This window comes from Hyperolius riggenbachi, chromosome 2 (assembly GCF_040937935.1).
Source record: "Hyperolius riggenbachi isolate aHypRig1 chromosome 2, aHypRig1.pri, whole genome shotgun sequence".
NCBI lineage: Eukaryota > Metazoa > Chordata > Amphibia > Anura > Hyperoliidae > Hyperolius > Hyperolius riggenbachi.
Window position 1 is genome coordinate 460,165,029 of NC_090647.1, and position 14,990 is coordinate 460,180,018.

General features: G+C 43.7%; 1 protein-coding gene across 1 annotated transcript in view; it reads right to left on the reverse strand.

Annotated features, from left to right (window-relative positions):
- Positions 1-9,392: 9,392 nt before the first annotated feature.
- PIPOX (pipecolic acid and sarcosine oxidase) overlaps positions 9,393-14,990 on the reverse strand; it is a 134,270-nt gene continuing 128,672 nt past the window's right edge. Inside the window, exons 6-8 of the mRNA XM_068270133.1 lie at positions 14,618-14,776; positions 9,739-9,814; positions 9,393-9,645 (exon numbers count right to left, since the gene is read on the reverse strand). Coding sequence (XP_068126234.1) covers positions 9,524-9,645; positions 9,739-9,814; positions 14,618-14,776 — 357 coding nt within the window. The 3' untranslated portion in view covers positions 9,393-9,523. The remainder of the gene's footprint in view (positions 9,646-9,738; positions 9,815-14,617; positions 14,777-14,990) is intronic.

Here is a 14,990-nt window from a genome sequence, read left to right on the forward strand (position 1 = left end):
ATGATCAATCCAAGAGAAAAATTAGCGTGCTTAAGGATTTGTAGCATGTCAAAAGCCAACTCACATTGGCTGGGAATTGAACCCAGGCTGGGCTGGGAATTGAACCCAGGTCTCAGTGTATGGTAAGTAACTGACTTAACCACTATACCACCAACACTACATGCTGAAGCCAGCCTAGCATGTACCATTATGATCAATCCAAGAGAAAAATTAACGTGCTTAAGGATTTGTAGTATGGCAAAAGTCAACTCACATTGGCTGGGAATTGAACCCAGGCTGGGCTGGGAATTGAACCCAGGTCTCAGTGTGTGGTAGGTAACTGACTTAATCACTATACCACCAACACTACATGCTGAAGCCAGCCTAGCATGTACCATCTCTTTCTCTCTCCCTCTCCCTCTCCCTCTCTCTCTCTCTCTCTCCTGAATTTTTTAGCTTAAAACCATCAATATGGCAGAATTTCACAGGCATTTTCGGAATTCCACCAGATTGAAAAAGCAATTCCGTTCCGACCAAACGGAACAGAATGACAAATTTCCACCTAAAACTTCTGGGAAATACAATTCCGCGGAAAGCGGTGACCATCCCTATGAGAGAGAGATGAATCTACCTGGCTATCTGGGGTTCTCTTCGGACAACTGTTGAACACAAAAGGCAAGGCTATGCCTGGCTACAAATCCTTAACCCTCTTAGCCCCTGGTGGGGCGATTTGCCTCATTTAAAGTGCTATGCGTGCAGCTAGCACTTTGCTAGCCGCCGCTAACAGCTTGATCGCCGCCGCTCTGCGGCGATTGTTCACACGCAGCGGCGGAAGAGAGCCCCCCCCCACCAGAGCCCTGCGCTGCCCGGACCAATGACTTCCAGGCAGCGCTATGGCCTGGATCGGAGGCGTCTGATGTCAGGACGTTGGCTGACGTCCATGACGTCATTCCGATCGTCGCCATGGCGACAGGAAAAGCCAAATGGGAACGCGTTATATACGCATTCCCCTGTTTGCTATTGATGCCGGCGACGATCGCACTAGAGGGACACATGCACCCTTTAGTGTTGTTTCATGTAGCTACCACAGCTTTACATGAAACAAAATTTTTTTTTTTAAAAATGTATTTCTGCCTATATGGCAGAATTAAAGAACCGCCAGGAGGGTTTTTAAGCAAGCTATTTTTTCTCTTGGATTGATCATAATGGTACATGCTAGACTGGCTTCAGCATGTAGTGTTGGTGGTATAGTGGTTAAGTCAGTTACCTACCACACACTGAGACCTGGGTTCAATTCCCAGCCAATGTAAGTTGGCTTTTGACATGCTACAAATCCTTAAGCAAGCTAATTTTTCTCTTGGATTGATCATAATGGTACATGCTAGGCTGGCTTCAGCATGTAGTGTTGGTGGCGGTGTAGTGGTTAAGTGAGTTACCTAACACACTGAGACCTGGGTTCAATTCCCAGCCACGGTGTGTAAGCTGGCTTTTGAAATACTACAAATTCCTGGAAGATGAGACCCTCCTCCCTCCAGGAGGAAGAAAGGACTGAGTTAACAGGGACTATGGGCCACCATATAGGTAAATAAGGTTACTTTAGTGATTTTTTTTTTCAATTTTTCCGATGGAATCGGGAATTCCGCGGAATTTCGTACAAATCCGGAGGAATTTTCATAGTGATGGAATTTAACACTGACGGAATCCGTGATTTCCGGCGGAATGGAATTTGCTATTTCCGATCATCTGTAACCGCTAAGTGCACCTTGGCAAAAAGCACTTGTCTTAGAAGTGGCTGCAGGTAGAGCTTCCTGATACATTGAACGCGACAGCATGTACAGGCACCTTTGCATTATCAGTAAGGCCTCGTTTCCACTATCGAAGGAAACCGCCGCAATTATGCAGAGTTTCCCCGCACATGAATCGCACGGGGAAACTCTGCCATAGGCGAGAATGGCGCCACCGGCCGAATCGCTTGCGGTAGCGATTCGGCCGGAACCCCCCACAGAATTCGCGGCGGAGGCTTCAATTCCCATAGCCGTGCATGGCACGGCTCATGGGATTCGCCTGCGATCCCTCCCACCCGCTCAGTGCCGGCGTGCGTCTCGCAGACGCACGCCGCACAAGTGGAAACGATGATTAACCTGAGTTTAGTAATTACTTAAATTTGCATAATTACTATTAAAAATGAAATTGCGTCCATTTTCAGAATTAAAATCACAGTTTCTATATAAAACACAAAATTACGAAATTTAGCGATAAACGCGAAATTGCATCGAAATGGAAGTTTCACTTACGGAATTTTGAATTACTGTTTGCAAGGCAATTACAAAATTATGAATTTGTGACGTTATGGCAAAATTTGCGTCCGTAATTATGGAAACACGAAATTACGCACATTTCGGCTCAACACCACTTTCACGCACAGCCATGTGTGCACCCAGCGTCAAGCAGCACTTTAGTGGGGTAGACATTCTGAAAGCATTGAATAGATGTTTGGTGAGATGTTTTCCATTGTGCAGGGCTATGTTTGTCCACAGTGCTATGTTTCTCCACAGTGCTGAATAATAGAAGTGGCCCATTGGTGTTGCATAAATCCTCCCAGAGTAACCTGTAATGGATCATAATTGCATAGTTGTTGTTAAGGGAGTGATTATGAGGTGATCTGGCATGTTTATGCGATCATTTCACTTGTCCTTTAAGGTACTGTCTTATGGTGCCTGTATCCTTGAAGCATGTGTAATTTATTTATGTTAGAACACCTGCCAGGTTCTCTGTAAGGAACAGGTTCTCAGCCATTAGCATGTATACTCAAGAGGGTACACGAGGCAAGTTTAGGGGATACTTAAGAAGGTTAAAATATATTTATCACATGAGTGTGCAATGTAAAAAAATAAATACCTTATAATTTAACCACTTCCCAACTGAGGGGTTTTACCCCTTGACCACCAGAGCAATTTTCACCTTTCAGCGCTCCTTCCATTAATTCGTTTATAACTTTATAATTACTTATCACAATGAAATTAACTATATCTTGTTTTTTTCGCCACCAATTAGGCTTTCGTTAGGTGGGACATTATGCCAAGAATTATTTTATTCTAAATGTGTTTTAATGGGAAAATAGGAAAAAGTGTGGGAAAAAATTTATTATTTTTCAGTTTTCGGCCTTTATAGTTTTCAAATAATGCATGCTACTGTAATTAAAACCCATGAAATGTATTTGCCCATTTGTCCCGGTTATAAAACCGTTTAAATTATGTCCCTATCACAATGTTTGGCGCCAATATTTTAATTGGAAATAATGGTGCATTTTTTTCAGTTTTGCGTCCATCCCTAATTACAAGCCCATAGTTTATAAAGTAACAGTGTTATACCCTCTTGACATAAATATTTAAAAATTTCAGTCCCTAAGGTAACTATTTATGTATTTTTTTTAATTGTAATTTTTTTTATTTTTTTTTTAATTAAAAAAAATTTGGGGAGTAAGGAGTTAATTTTTAGTGTAAAACAAATTTATTTGTATGTAAAAAAAATGCTTTAGGGTGTAGTTTTACTATTTGGCCACAAGATGGCAACAGTAACTTTTTGTTTAATGCGACCTGCAAGCGTCCTTCCGGACGCTTGCAGGAAGTACTAGGAGGCTGAGAAAGTTTTTTTTTTTTTTCACAATGATCGCGCTGCTTAGCGGATAAGCAGCGGATCATTGCGGGGCTTAGATCAACGATTGGGAATGGATTTTCCCGTTCATTGATCTCCAGGTGAGCGGCCGGGGGCGTGTTTACGAGCGGGAGTGCGCGCTAGAGCGAGCGGGAGCGCGGGCAGCGGCGGCAGCGCGGAAAGTACGGATTTTTCCGTCCCTGGGGGTCAAAGGATGGAAAAAGGGACGGAGAAATTCGTACGCGTGGGGGTAAAGTGGTTAATATCTAAAGATAAATTCTCTTTAACTGCTTATAGACCTTGGTAACTAAAATTACAATGTGTTTGGGACCGGTTATCACTGCCAGAGTGTAGATTTCAATTACCGCACCACATGCACCCACCTATTGCGCCGCTCTCTCGCTGCTACAGACCACTCGCTCTGCTGTTTGTATGACCGCAGAGCTTCGTAAGCTGGCCAGGCATCGATTTTGTTGACCCTGTGATCAATGTGATTGGCTCACAGAAGGTGCCCGCGGTGAGATTGTGACACCCCGGCAGAGTATGCTCTTCTCCTGCATCTTGCTTTTTTTACACGCGGTGTCCTGGCTGGCAGTGCATTGGAACTAATGGAGTAAGTAGCATGATCGGGGGGGGGGGGGGGGGAGAGGCTTGGGGCTTTTTCTTATTGGTTGTCTGTGTAATGCTGGGGGGTCATACCTTCTGACCACCCAGCGCAACAAGGCTAAGAGCTGGATGATGGAGGAGGTCACACAGGCTGCCCAGAGCAACTGCAGCTCTAGGCTTCCGATATCACTACAAATAAAACACAATGGCAGAGCAGTGCGATGTTGCGCTGCCTTAGTTCGCACTGTGCTGCCTTAGCGATAGCAAGCATACAGACAGGTATAAGACAGGACTATAGATTGGAGCGTAACCAGTAGCAACCGCAGCTCAGTCACGTCCACAGAAGCAGAGCAAGCAGGCTAACAACAATCACCAGCAAGCATCCACCCAGGCAAGACTACAGGATAGAACATAACTAATAGCAACTGCAGCCTATAGTTACGTTCCCAGAAACTAGAGTAGCAGGCAGAGGCGGGACAAGGTCCTCCAGCACCCAAGGCTGAGACACCAAAGTGCGCCCCTCCATCCCTCCCACCCCAGCTGTCACTCACTGATTGCTATTAGACTAAGAGGTGCCACAGGGCCCACAACCTCCCCAACACCTTAATATCTAGTTATCTGGCTTGCAGTCACTGCTATGTATCCCCTTTTCTTATTTCTTTCTGCTTCAAACACAATTAGGAATGACAGCTGAAGGAATTGTGCGCCCCCTCCTACACTGCGCCCTGAGGCTGGAGCCTCTCCAGCCTATGCCTCGGCCCGGCCCTGGTAGCAGGAATACTACAGTCACCACCAACATGGTGATGGCAGAATCCAAGCTATCTGGATAATGGACTTCACTGATCCACCACGGATGCAGCGAACGTCCATCAAGCATGAAACTAGGCAATACACAATAATAAGAAAAATAACAAACGGCTCAACTAACGGCTAAATATATATTAGCAAGCCTGCATATATATTTATCAAGAACTAGCTAAAGCACAAGTAATAAAGTCGCATAGAACTACAATACCAGAACTATACAGAGTAACAAGGTGCCCAGTAGATCAGCGTACTGACCATTATGACGGGCGGGGTATGAAATGGGAGGCAGACTTTTATGCTGGCATCAACCAATGGTGCAGGTATGCAAATATCCACACAGCTGAATGGCAATCACTCAATCCTGAGCTGGCTTGATTACCATTTGCTAGCTGGCTGTGAATGCAAAGACCCCCATAAGAAATACATGCAGTATTATGTAACATGCATGCAGGAAATCCAAAGTTATCTGGCCGCAGTTCAGCTGCAACAAGCAATTGGGGGAATGATGACCGCATCCTGAGCTGCCCAGAACTGTAGCGCGATTGCAAATGACAATGAGACCCATTGCAAATGCACAACCGAATGCAAGCAGATAAGCCAGAACTGTCCGTTTGCAGCTCCACTGCAACGGACAGAATAGGCTACAGGAGGGATCCTTAGTCTGCTTCTTCTAATCAAATTACAGTTGTGATGAGACAGGCTAAACTCTCTAAATACTGTACATACAGGATGCATTTCTATATGTTTTCCTTCTGTCATGGGCAAGAGTTCAGGGCCACTTTAAGATCCCAAATCCTTTTTTTACTAGATTAATAAGAATGCTATCAGCACCCCTTTTAAACCCGGTCTCTTTATTATGAAAACTAGAAGGAAAAAAATAAAAATAAACCACAAAGCAGAAAATGCATGTCGAAGTGATGGTGTATTCTTGCAATTTTTCACATAAACACCAGAAATATATAAATAACTGTTTGACAAGTATTGAAATATTAAATTTTAACTAAATTAATGAGGCTTTGTATTTCCACAGAAGGGGCTAAATTAATGACTTATATTACCTTTTCAATCACTGGCTCTAGCCAATTATCTGCTAATGGCCACTAGACTAAAAATACACTAAAACACATTAAATTTAACCCTATACGGGTAGAAAAGACTGTTCGACGTGCATGAAAATTGTACAGAAGCTAATAAATCACGAATATTAGCGTTATCTCACCTAGGATGACTGAAAAGAGCACAGTTGCCAAAGTTACAATGTCTGTTATGTCTGATAGAGGACGTCATGCAGGAAAGTGTATGAATCAGAAACTGTTCTTGTTGCACCGTAATACGCATCCTCTATCCCGTGTTGAAAATATACGATTTAGAGTAGAATGGGTTGCTTCAAATGCAACAGGGCCAGTGCTTCTGTAGAGGGCCGTCCTCCTGGAAGGGCCCACTCTGTTTTCTGTAATGTGCATTTGTCCCCCTTTTCCCTCTAAACAGCTGCCTGGTCAATTCAGTGGCCGGCCTCTGCGTAAAGCTCTTCCCATCACAGGCACATGTGTGCAGTGGGCGTTTCCATTCCAAGCTGAGAACACTAAGCTTCCCCTCCAACAGATGACGTAGGGGTGCAAAATGGGAGATTTGAGAAGCGGGTCAGGTCTCATTCTAGCCCATCTTGCTTGAGATGTGAACCTTTGCTGTCCACCACAGCACCATCACTAGCCTTCAGTTTCTCCCCTTCAGACTCAAGAATTACCTTGCTCTAAACCGCGGCCCCCTCATTAGCCCTTAGAGTCTCCTCCCCAGGTGCCAATAAACACCTTCCTCTAACCCCTTGCACCCTATAGTAGCCCTCAATAGCTTCCCTCCAGATCCAAGGTACCTTGCTCTAACCCCCCGGCTCCCTCATTAGCTCTTAGTCTCCTCCCTTCAGATGCCAATAAACCCCTTCTCCTGCACCCCACAGTAGCCCTCGGTCTGCCCCCCTTCAGATTCTAGGAAGTATAATCCTTTAAGCCCCCTGCACCCTACAGTAGCCCTCAGTATCTACCCACAGACCCTAGGAAGTACCATCCTCTAACCCACTGCACCTTGCAGTAGCTCACAGTATCTTCCCCCAGACCCTACTAGGAAGTACCATCCTCTAACCCCCTGCACCCTACAGTAGCCCTCAGTACCCCCCCCCCCCCACACACACACACACACACACCTCAGTTTAAGATACTCAAAACACTTACATTATTCACAATTTGTATGCTGTTTGTATATAGCTGTGATGTATTTTCAGAGCACTAACAGATCATTCCTCATTGTTGTTTGAAGGAAGTTACAGTCTAGGACCAAGGAAGTCACAGTCTAGGACCAACGTGTGGTATGCATACCCCAGGAGGTACTTCTTATGGGTCCAAGGGGTACTTGGGCTTGAGATATGTAATTAAGTATAACAAATTTATTGTTTTACAAAATAAGAAATGCTATGTAACCAACACCAAATTCACAGAAGCGCTGAGCTTTGCACCAGAACAATTTGAGTTTTATGCTCCGTTTCTATTGCCTGATGAAGTGGGAGATGCCCTTGAAACGCATTGCACTTTCTGGAGTACATAAATACATTTTTGTTGTTTTGAATATACACAACACTCGTGTGTGTCTGCTTGGAGGAGGTAAGTCCACCTCTGCCTCCTCTCATTTTAAACGTTTTAGAATATTTTATCCTTTTGGCGCCTCTGTCTGCTTATACAACACCAAATTAGTATTTTAGCTAATTAAAAGCAATTGTAAATGCTCAGAGAATGTTTAGAAACAATGACCATCTACTACTATCAAATATATCTATATCAAGCGGTATTTGAGATAATCTTTACCAGGGGGCACTTTATGATCCCAGGCTTTCGAAAAGGGGTACATATCAATGAAATGTTATGAAATGCTAGGCAATGGCATAGTCCTCAATTCAGCCTTGCTGACCAGTAAAAATGTGGGAAGGCAAACTGCGAGCTTAAGCCTGCTTTGTAATGATAAATAACCAAATCTTTCTGACATTTAGCCATATGATGCTAGAGGCAGAGCTCCGGTGTTTCAGCCAGGCTAGCATGTAGACCTTAGACCTGTGCCACCCAAAACACACAGAACCCTGTTATACTAGTCCCTGACACCCCTCCAATAACCCCCTTAGTAAGCCTCCATTGTCCCGTTATAGCAAAACGTTATGTTGCCCTCGTAGTGCCCTTCAATGTAGAAGTGCCCTCCATTTCCCCCTGTGGTGTCCTTCACTGCCCTCCGTAGTGCTTTGTGCTTCCCCAGTTGTGCCTGCTGTTTTCTCCAGGCACTGCCCTCTATCACTCTCTATATTATGCTCCATTTACTCAATCCACCCAAGTACAGGCACAGAGACCCTATTGCAGAGAAATGGCAATGGGGTAGGAATCTTATGTGTCTTCTGGTGCATTACTCAGAATTGGGGCAACAACAGGCAGCAGCAAGGGTGGTTACAAGGAGGTCTCTTCCAGGATTTTTGCTAGCACGTTGTGATCTCTGCACATAGACTTGTGCAGCACCAATCTATAATTCGATATCTATTTCAATATTGAGGGTAATTCTGTAGCGCAGGGAAAATTAACCTTTAAAGTACCCCTAAACCAGTTAAAAAAAGTGGATCTTTACTTGAGCACCTATACATTCACGTATACACATAAACACGCCTCCGGTGAGTTAGGCACAGGGTGAGCCGGATGACGGGTCACCCTGCTGCCGCTCAAATTCCTGGTGGCATAAAATACCATTCCCCCTCCAAGTCATAGCAACAAAGAGAGAAAAGTAATTCAGGGTCTGGTGATCGATGGAACCCCAAATTACACGTGCGTGGTGCGTGCACTATAGCACTAGTGCTATTGCCGCGCCCAAGTCAGGCACTATAAGGCCGGAAAGTCTCACTTTACTTACCTGAGGCCTTTTCCAGCCCACTGTAGACTTTCAGGTCCCTCTGCATCATCTGAGTCCCCTTGGTCATCTGGGACTAGAGCTGTAGTTAAGGCCTGCTACGCATGTGGTCCCATCCACGTGCTCCCTCGATTGTGCTCCCATCTTCACAAGCATTCTGTGCTTGTGGGATTCTCAAAAACTTGGTACCGCGGATTCTTGGGGCGCTACCAGCACTGGTAGAGCAATAAAGGAGGTGCGCAGATGTGCCTGCGCATATGCAGTAGCCCACGACCACAGATGTAGTTGCAGATTTTTCAGAGGAGGCAGGGGCTCAAAGGAGGGGAACCGGAGGGAAGACACCGGGGGACCTGAAAGGATTCACTTTTTTTTTTTTAGCCAGTTCAGGTGTACATTAAATGGGCAGGAAAAGCATAAGATTTTGAATCATTAACACAATATATATTATACTGTATATTATACAGTCCATCAATAAATCAACATCAATTGTGCGTTTAGTGACCACTTCCTGAAATTGCCTAGCAGATCACAAATGTATCTTCTGTTCTTTTCACAAAGATGCTTTCTTGAAGCGAGCGATGCTGAATGGTGTGAGATCATATGAAGGCTTCTTCCCCATACTCAGCTCGCTCAGTATCTTCCCCACCAGTGGGGAAAGCTTAAAGCCGTGACCTACAGCCAAGAGCAAATGACAGTGTCAGAAAGGTCTATTGCCAGGTGAGGAGAGTTCTGCAATACATGACAGTCTTCATCTTCCCAGCTCACCTGAGAACCCCGATCCTATGACTATGTTCTTGTGCAGAGGATGGTAGTCCAAAATAAAATTGTGGTCTGGTGTGCTCTGTAAGAGAAATTAAAAAAATGTATTGTTACTCTGTGTGAAATTATGAATATCTGTATTTTTAAAGTTTGTTGATAGGTTGCAGTGCTGTTGGCTTTATATTGCTTTTATGAGAGATGTTAGAGGGTATGTTTGTTCCATAAAGTGATATAGAGGAGTACTAAATGTTACCAAGTCCCAATATGCACACCACTCAAAACTCTGAGGCAGGGCTTGTTCACACTAAGGGTGCTTTTGGGTGTTTTTAAGTGCTGGCGATTTTCAAAATCGCCCTAAAAGCACTTGTGCAATGATTCCCTTTGAGAGTGTTCACATATGTCCAAAGCGCTGCCTGTACTATTTTCGGGGCGATTTGACCCAATGACTGACGTCATGAAGTGAAAAAATGAATAGCTTAGAAAAGCGCTTTACAAAAAAAACGGTAACGTGCAGGTAAGCGCCGGGAGGTGCTAAAAACAATCGCAAAACGCTGGCATCAACGATTGCGATTTATGATGTGAACAAGGCCTAACCATAAATAAATTAATCAATACCTGTATAGATGATGTGCAAAGGGAATGGAGCCGCGTGTAGCAACCGTAGGGTCTGATGCGTGTCGCAGGAATGCGCCTGCTTCTTCAGAGCAATGAAAAAACAGACCGCAATAAAAGCCAATATAAGAACCTGTATAAATATAAAATATACTTGCTGTTCCAAATCATGGAAACTGACGTGCTCCTTGGAAATGTATAGCAAGCTGCTCAAACACAGGCTCTTTGAATAACATCTTCTTAAAGAAGTCGTCAAGCTAACCTACCCCCCGATGTACTTACCTGGTGCTTCATCCAGCCCCGTGCAGCTGACATGTCTCACGCCGCAGCTCTGCTGCCGGCCTCGGGATCCCCGCTTGGTGTCTCGACAGGCCGTCCTCTAATGCACCTGCGCGAACGCCGTTGTCAATCAAGCCCACACTGTCCGGACTGTATAGTCCGGACAACGTGGACTTGATTGACAGCGGCTCTCACTCAGGCACAGTAGAGGTCACCCTCTGCACCAGCGGGGATCCCGGGCTAGCGATTGAAAGCGGAGCTGTGGCGTGGGACATGTCAGCTACAAGTGGCTGGAGGAAGCCCGGGGTAAGTAGATCACGGGGTAGGTTAATTAGCTTGATGACTAAGACAGAGTTCCCCAACTCTGTCCTCAAGGCCCACCAACAGTACATGTTTTGCAGGAAACCACAAATATGCACAGGTGAGATAATTAGTTCTTTAACAGTGCTGATTAACCATCTCTGTGGATTTCTACAAAACATGCACCATTGGTGGGCCTTGAGGACAGGGCTGGGGAACACTGCGGCTCTCTGGCATTCAATTTCCCCAAGATTTCTGTGCAAAAAGTGATCCAATTAATTTTCAAAGCCTTTTTCCTGTAACTTGCTAAAATGTGTTAAGCAAGGGTCTAGTATACAGTGCAGGAAAGTACTGATGTGTATGCACGTCAATACCGTTTAAAGCATGTTTTGCATTGACGTGCATAACCGTCAATACCGCTAGGGAGGTTAAGACACATGGAGATTGTAGTGACACAGCCCACACAGCTGGTGGTTGAGCATCACATTGTTTAATGGAGAACAGTGTGCAGCCTGCTATATGCTGCTGAGAAGATCAGCACCTGGTGTAGCAGCTACGTTTTATTTTTAGACTGCAATTACATGCACAACTTAAAAAAAATCTACTAATAGCTCTTGGTGTTGGTCTTTGCAGCAATAATACATTTTGGATTCTGTATACCGCTTTTTTACTTTGAAGAGAATATGGTTCTTGCAAAAGCTTCAGGCTTAAAGGGAATCTGAAGTGAAAATAAACTTATGATATAATGAATTTTATGTGTAGTACAGCTAAGAAATAAAAGATTTGTAGCAAACATATAAGTCTCATATTGTTTCCACTGCAGGAAGAGTTAAGAAACTCCACTTGTTATCTATGCAAAAGAGCTGCACTGAGCTCTCCGACTAATTTAGTCAGAGAGCATAGCTATTTTCTGCAGCACTTATACATCAAAGAAACAGTGAAAGACAACTTCAGATAATATTTTACTGCAGGGAAGTTCAAAGGGTCATTATCTCTGCTCGGTTTCATAGTTTAAAATGCAGAGTGTAGGTTGTAAACTGCAAATATGACAGAATGATGCAATGTTATATAAAAAAAGGCTATATAACTGAAAATAAAAATGAGACTCTATTCTTTGCTACTAATGTTCTATTAGTTATCTGTACTACAAATACAATTTATTATATCATGATTTTTAATTTTTCCCTTCAGTTTCACTTTAATTCCTTTCTTGAATTCAACTTTAAACTCTTAGGCCTGGGACCCACTAGCAGCACTTTTCTAAGAACCTGTGATTTGTAAAGCTCTTGCTAATGTAATGCTATGGGGGATTTCTTCAAAATCCCACCGCTGAACTGATAGTGGATTTCAGAAGACGCCCTTCCACGCTTGACCCAGTCTCCACTGAAGGCACCGACGTCTCCAGAGTGTCGAGTGTCCGCTTTCTAGGCGCCACCATCACCAAGGACTTAAAGTGAGCTGAGAACACCTCCAAGGTCCAGGAGAAGGCCCAGCAGAGGTTGTTCTTCCTGAGGCAGCTGAGGAAATTTGGGATGCCGCGGGAATTGATGACAACATTTTATACTGCCACCATTGAGTCAATTCTTTGCTCCTCCATTGTCGTCTGGTACACAGGCGCTACCGCGAGCGACAGACTCGAGCTTCAGAGAGTAATCGATACCGCAGAGAGAATCATTGGGTAACCCCTTCCACCTTTGGACTTCCTGCACACCTCCAGACTGTGGTAGAGAGCAAATAAAATACGGAACGACCCCTCTCACCCCGGCAGTCGTTGCTTTGACCGCCTGCCATTGGGTCGCCGCTACAGATCCATCCCCACCAAGACCACCAGACATCTAAATACTTTCTATCCCCAAGCCGTCCGCCTGCTGAACTCGAATTACCACCCTCGCTAAACACGCTAGTCTTGCACTGCTGCCCAAATCGTGTTGTAACCTTTTTAGTAATGCTTGTTATTTATGTTGTAATCTCTCTGCTGCCTAAAATACATTGTTATTCTCTCACATTCTAGCCTATACTCTGTCTAATTGCCTTTTTTTATCTCTTTGTATAACAAACTTTCCAGGCCGTGTGTACCTGGAAAGGTGCAATGTCTGTCGTACTCAGCGAATAAACTGATTCTGATTCTGAAGTGGGATCACACCCCTAGCATTACATTAGCAAGAGCTTTTCAAATCACAAGCTCTTAGAAAATCTCTGCTAGTGGGTTCCAGGCCTTATTGGTATACAAAGTAGGAGGCGATTATAAATATTCTCAGTGCTGTTTAGCTGCTGCACATCGTATCGGAGTTGCAATTTCTTGAAATAACGGCTTAGTGTGTTTTTATTTTGTAATAATATCTTATTGATTTGTCAATGGTAGCCATACACACATAGATATTTTTTTTTTTCACATTGGGTGGCAATCAGTCCCTCTCTGATCTGAATCTGATCACAGAGGCATTGAATCATTTTTCAATAGATTTGCGCTTGAGGCAGTGCTGTGCCTGCCTCTCCCTCAAAAGGCGGAGATTTTCTGTCTGGTCTGAGCAATCTAAATTACGTTCAATCTGATGAGCCGGCCAATAGATTTCTGGCACATTCAGAATGATTGAATCTGCCAGGAATTGAAAAGGAAAATAATTGTGTGTATGGTCTGCTAAAGCGGACCTGAACTTAGAACGTCCTCTCTGCTCTAAAAGATAAGCAACCACATAATAAACTTTAAAGAAAAACATTTCTTTGTTACAGCTGGTCAAAATCTTGCAATAAATCCGCAGTGTGTCTACTTCCTGCTTTTATTGAAGCTGTCATAGGGTTACCATCCTGTGTTTACAAATTAGCTGTTCTGCCAAGGCAGCCAGCTGACACAGCTGAGAGATCAATTACAGTGGTGATAAGTCACAGATGAGGGGAAATTAGACAAGCTAAACTCTATAAATATACACAGGGTGCATTTCTCTTTGTTTTCCTTCTGTCCTGTGCAAGGGTTCAGGTCCACTTTACCCTCTCTCAGACCGCTTAGCGCCGATTGACAGCCGCAGAGTGTCTCTATTGTTCCTCAGCGATGCCATACGGCATCATCTCGTGAGGAGCGTTATTTGACAGGAGCTCACACAAGTGCACTCACCCGTCACTGTAATCACAGAGCCCCAGCGATCAGCCTGCCGGGCCGCAATCAAAGCTGGCAGGCTGTTTTTAACAGTTATAATAGAAAAAAAATTATATAGCGCTGCTATCTTGGGAAGTGCTGTACAAAGGAGTGCCTTGTCACTTAACTGTCCCTCACAATCTAATCATTATCATAGGCATATGTAGTGTAGTGTATGTATGTTAGTCTAGGGCCGACGGGGGGAGGGAATAAAAAAAATCATATATATATATATATATATATATATATATATATATATATATATATATATATATATATATATATATATATATATATATATACAATGTACATACGTCAGTTTATTTGATTGATAAAAAAAACTATTAATAGCAGCAGCAATCCAGTACCTCCTAAACAAAGAAGAAAAGAGGGTACAATGCATTTGGGTGCTAAGCTGTATGACCGAGCAATAAACCATTAAAGTTGTGAAGTGCAGAATTGTAAAAAATGGCCTGGTCACTAGGGGGTTATAAACCTCTGGCCCTCAAGTGGTTAACAGAGCACCCAAGATTTTTTTTATTCTCTTCACAAGAAGATACATACTGTGTACATGCATTGTTCCATCACAGCGGGCTTCGGGTGCAGGCCAGGAAAGTATTTACTGACAAAATCACAGAGTATTTGGACATCAGGGATTTGGGGGGGTTTTGTTTGAAGCTCTCGCTCATCAGGGTCCGCCTCATTCCCACCATGATAACATATCTGCAGCACAAAATAAAGATGAAGTCAATACATGGCAAACCGTACACAACTATGATTTTTAGGTTAGTACTACATTATTATGATGCTAATCAGTTCAGATTCAGGGCAAAGGGTATTGATTACAGAGGATCAGTGAGATGATAATTTTTATCGGCCTTGATGCAAATGTTGTTTTAAGGCTATAATTGACTGAATTGCAGTTGTGGATGATCTG